General features: G+C 44.4%; 1 protein-coding gene across 1 annotated transcript in view; it reads left to right on the plus strand.

Moving 5' to 3' along the window:
• The window catches only part of LOC101863748, a 28,479-nt gene extending 23,552 nt beyond the window's left edge, over nucleotides 1-4,927 (plus strand). Inside the window, exon 3 of the mRNA XM_005099987.2 lies at nucleotides 1,592-4,927. Coding sequence (XP_005100044.1) covers nucleotides 1,592-3,625 — 2,034 coding nt within the window. The 3' untranslated portion in view covers nucleotides 3,626-4,927. The remainder of the gene's footprint in view (nucleotides 1-1,591) is intronic.
• The last annotated feature ends 200 nt before the right edge of the window (nucleotides 4,928-5,127 follow it).

The raw sequence follows: 5,127 nt of genomic DNA on the forward strand, positions 1-5,127 counted from the left end.
TGTGTGTGTGTGTGAAAGAGAGAGGGAAAGGAAGAAATAGAGAGAGTGAAAAAGAGAGAGAGAGAAAGAGAGAGAGAATATGTGCATTGTGTCTATGTGTTAGTGTTAGTCTATTCGTGGGCATGTATATTGTGTGTGTGTGTATGGGGGGGAGGAGGGGGTTGTATAACTGTGTTGCCTTTTGTTTCTATTATGTGTCGCTCTGATGTTTTGTTTCAAAACCTTTCCTTTTCTACTTTAAGTTTGAAAACTTTCTCAGTTTTTAGTTTACCTATTTGTTTGTTGTTTCTCTTTTTTTATTTCATAACATGTACTTTGTAGCTTGGTACATGTAGATGGACAGAACTGAACGAGACCTGCTTTCAAAACCTCTGCAAGGATCATTAACTCATTGGGGATGCGCAATCTCGCCATTCTACACAGCTTGAAGACTCGTTGTTTTGGGACACATTTTCGTTGCTCGTACAGATTTTTCAATTCTTTTTTTCTTTATCTCAAACTTTAAAAGTCAAGCATCGAAATGCATTTTCTATGAAATGTGCAAACTCATGATTCTGATGTGTCTATGATAAAGAGGTTTCGAAATGGCAAACAAAATTATCTTTTGGCTGCTGCTGGTCGGACATAATGTATCCATTGCGTTCTCAGAGAGTGAAACGTGGGTTGTTTGAGCTTTTGTGTCACTCATTTGGCTCCTTTCTGTCAGATATAGACAAAAGTTTGGAGGATACACTTTTAAAAGTACATACCTTCGTTTTAAAATGCTATTGGACCATACAACATCAAGCTATATTTTATCTCTTCAATAACCCACAAACTGCGGATCAAGATTACGCGTATGCAAGTTACCCACGTTAAAGATCTATTGATGGTCCAAAATGGATAACAGTGGGCTTCGGCCTCCAACCGGGAAAAAATTCAAAATTTCCTACCAACTGAAAATGTTTGATGTGTCCTGCGCGCTCATATGACCTTATGCAGTTGCGAGCACTGTAAAACACTAACAAAAAAAGAAAAAAGTAAAAAAAAAAAAATAACTCGGTTGAAGAATAACGTCACACGAAGTCATGTGACAGTAATGAAATAGGCACTCACGTGACTTTGCTTTTAGGTACGGCGAAAAAAACAGTCTACCCATCACAAAGACCCAATTAAGAGATTGGTTGTTCGTATCACAAGTACTGTACTCATGTCCGATACTCACGGGGTAAAGTAATTCTCCGTCTTACACAAGAGACCCTTGTTCGAGTTTGGAGTGGGGATCATTTTCCTTGAGAATAACTGTCTTTCTGCTAGGATATTGTATCCTTCTCTGTTTGGGTTGACCTTAACAGGCAAAGTTAGAGCCCATTTTAAGGTGTGTCGATGGGGGAGTGAAAACCCTACATTTAATTCTTTCAAATCACACAGTTGATTTGTGATTCTTTTTTAATTGCTCTCTTTATATCCATTGTTCTGTTGCATACTGCAATTGTAAGAAACAAAACTGTCCACTATCTGACCCACCCCGCAATTCTTTCCACTCCAGATCCCTCATAAAAAATAACGAAGACAGTCATACATTTCCCCTCTTCTATTTCTTTCTCTGCAGGGCAGCGCCGCACCCCGTTACGCACACGACCAGCGGCGGCCCGTCGCTCCCAGCGTAGACTTCCACCAGGACCAGTGCACCTTCTTCCTCCCTAACACGTCCACGAGAGACACTCTAGCTCCAGCTTCCGTCGTCTCTCACTCCAGCCCCAGCAGCGCTGCCTCCCGGCGACTCGACTACTTACAACGCGTCCAAAAGGCGAACAGAGGTCTCACCAGCTACGACAGCAGCCCTGCTCTCATTGGTAGTACCAACAACAACAACAACAACCCCAACAACAACAACACCAAAAACAATAGTAATAATAGTATAAATACCAATAACAATAGTAACAGTAATAACAAACAAAATGGAAGCACTGCATCGTTGCCGCTCGCACACACGCAGTTCTTGCTAAGAGGCAGGACGGTGGCGGGAGACCATTATGAGATACGCCCACAAGACATGTCCCCCCACCAGAGAGTGGGTCACTACAAGACCTCCGCGAAAGAAGTCTACAGAGCGCGACATCGGGCGGTAACTGATTTGGGCTACTCAGTTGACCCCCGTGACGTCAGCGGAGTGTTCCGTCCAGTGCGGAGTGCGGAATGCGACGCCAACAGCGCTGTGTACTCCAGCGTAGGAAAAGTTCCTCCGGCGAGCATGCCCATGTACTTCCTAGGTCCTCCCCCGCCCAACTCCGTCGTCAAAGTGCCAAACGGGGGAGCAAGCAACGGAACTGTCAAGCTGCCACCAACCCCGGCGCCGACGACCATGAGCCCAAGCTTCGAGAGAGAGGACTCATACTATCTCCCGCCGGGCACTCGCACTGTGCCCAGAGGTCTGGCCTCGCATGGCGGGAACAGCTCCTTCTCGCTGACCGGACACCAGCTCCAGACACCTCGGGTCCTGGCCCCGTCTGAGCTGGACAGCGAGTATTTCATGGGCGGGTTCCCAAGGTCTCATACGTTTGGTGGGATTAACAGTGATTTGAGCCTGTCGGGCAGCCTTCTCTCCAGACGGCGTCATCAGTGGCCACGGGGAGACTCCAGAGAAATGTCCTTCGTGACGTCAGATCCGACCTTGCTGAAAGAATGTCTGACGGTATCCCAGTCCGGGCCACAACTTCCGGCGAACGCCAGCCCTGAAGAGATAGTGAAGCTGAAGACGTTCGCGCAGTACGTCAAGAAGGAAGACGCGAATGGACGGGTCAACTATAACAACCCATACCGAAACTTAAAAACAAGAGAAAGGAAAGCGTTGTCTGAGGAAGGCCGCTATGTGTTTAACTCTGTAGATAGCTACATCCACTTCAACAAGATCTACCCCCGAGTTGGTGGGCATTCTGTGACGGGCTCGTTGCCCCCGAACCCCCACGCAGTTCTTTCACACATACCCCAGGTTCCTCAGGTAGACGGCTTTTCGTCTCACTGTACCGACACCGTCTTACTCAAGATGATGTTTGAAATGAATAAAACAAAAGGAAGTAGATCTGTGAGTAAATACTCCGACGTGGCTCTGCACAAAGACTTGGAGGAATTCGTCATTGTCGGAACACCTTCTCTTAGCCGTACCCCAAGTCTCCACAGTCGGCGACACGGCAGGAGCACACGATCCCGAGCCAGCTGGACCACTATTCAAAAAGACGATGAAGATGTGGATAAAAACGGCGAAGAAGATCGTGTGACTGAAGTAAAAAGTCCACAAAAGCAATCCACTGTTAGCGGAGAGTGGGCAGGGGCAGGGGCAGGGACCTTCGACGAGGAGATTGTGACTGGCCAAGTGAAACTTCCTAACGGAGTGGTTGACGGACATGTTATTATGGAAACTGGGCCGGGGGAGGATGGAGATATTCTTACACCAGGGAGTGATGGAGGGGGTCAGCTGCCGAGCATAGAGGGCGATGACAGTTTCCTGGACCAGATGAAGTCCACGGCTGACCGGACAGATGAGCATAAGGATGTTCACGTGATCATAGAGAGGGAGGAATGCTACAGCAGTGCGTCTGCTTCTACAGGTGGGGCTGGGAACGATAATCAGGAAGAAACGTTATGAACTGGAAACTAAGACAGCCGTATTTCTTTTTCTTTTATGATAGTTTATTCCATTTCAATATACAAACTTCTTAACCAATCCGCCACAGGTGAGGTTTCTGTGACATTTGAATAGGCATAACGGTATTGAACATTTAACTCTCAACTATAAAAGGAAAGGCAAACAAGGCTGTGAAAGACTCGTAGCAATTTCATTGCTCCAGGCGCGAGAGAAAAGGTATCCCTATCACGAAGGACAACTCAAGCCTGTCTATAATTCGAATCTCAGGTTTTTACTGGGGATGTGTAAGGGGGAGGGGCCTCAACGCCTTTTATGCACATGTAAAAACACATTTTGAGTGTGAATTTTACGGAAAAACGTTGATCAAAGCACAGAAACGTGAACTTATTATTTCTAAGGACATTCAAGCTTTGGAAGTCACCATACTTTGGCTTTGATAGTCAATTTCTTGCTAATTCTACTTCTGACAAATGGCCAGCACCACCTCATTCAATTACAAATATTTCGACTTCTGTTCAAGTTAGATAGGTATTTGCACATCAAAAGCAAGACAAATGACAACTATTAACTCAATATGCTCCACATATTGAAGAGTGCCTGATCTCACCCTGTCTTGACATTAAACGTTACCAGACTTTGGAAATAAGATCAGTTTACTTACAGTCATCATGATAGGTAGTCTTTTTAGAGAAACCAAGTAAAGAAATGAATGGCAAACCACGCAAGCTGATTTCTGTTTTAGGTGTGTAACTTCATGATTGTGATAAAAAAATCCTTACGCTTTCCTTTTAAAAACACCGCAGTACATAATCATAGTAAAACCAAACTGTTTTCAGATTCACAGGTCCATGACTGCAGTATATTTTCCAGAGAAACTCATGTACATGTAGATTAAAAACAAGACATTTTGAAGACGCCTCGAGATCTTCTGAAAATGAAAACCAAACAACAGTCTGCATAAGATATAACCTTACTTCTCAAATGTCATTTTGACATTGTAGGAACTCAGATTTGTACCCCAGACCCAACAACCCCCCCCCCCCAAAAAAAAAAACCCACACATACACACTCACCCAAGACACCCTAAACTTTAGGTGAATCTCTCCTTCCTCACCCCTTTCCCCAACACGAACACCTGCAGATCCTTAGCCATTGAGGTGAATCTCACCACCCTTCCACTATTTGTTCATCTCCTCGCTGATTTGTACACCTTCCCTGCGTATCTGAATGATATTTATTTTTCATTATTTGATGATGCACGTGTATAAATAAATAAAGTAGACGTTGTTAATATTAATCAAATGCTGGGGTTTTTTTTTATATTGTTGCTGCCATTGTCAATATCTCCATCGTTTATTTGGGTTCCATTTGTTATTGTTGCTGTTGTTTCTGCTATTTTTGTAGTTTCTTCTTCTTCTTCTTCTTCTTTTTCTTCTTCTTCTTCTTCTTCTTCTTCTTCTTCTTCTTCTTCTTCTTCTTCTTCTTCTTCTTCTTCTCCTCCT

The sequence above is a fragment of the Aplysia californica genome, unplaced genomic scaffold, assembly GCF_000002075.1.
Source record: "Aplysia californica isolate F4 #8 unplaced genomic scaffold, AplCal3.0 scaffold00232, whole genome shotgun sequence".
In the NCBI taxonomy this organism is placed as follows: domain Eukaryota; kingdom Metazoa; phylum Mollusca; class Gastropoda; order Aplysiida; family Aplysiidae; genus Aplysia; species Aplysia californica.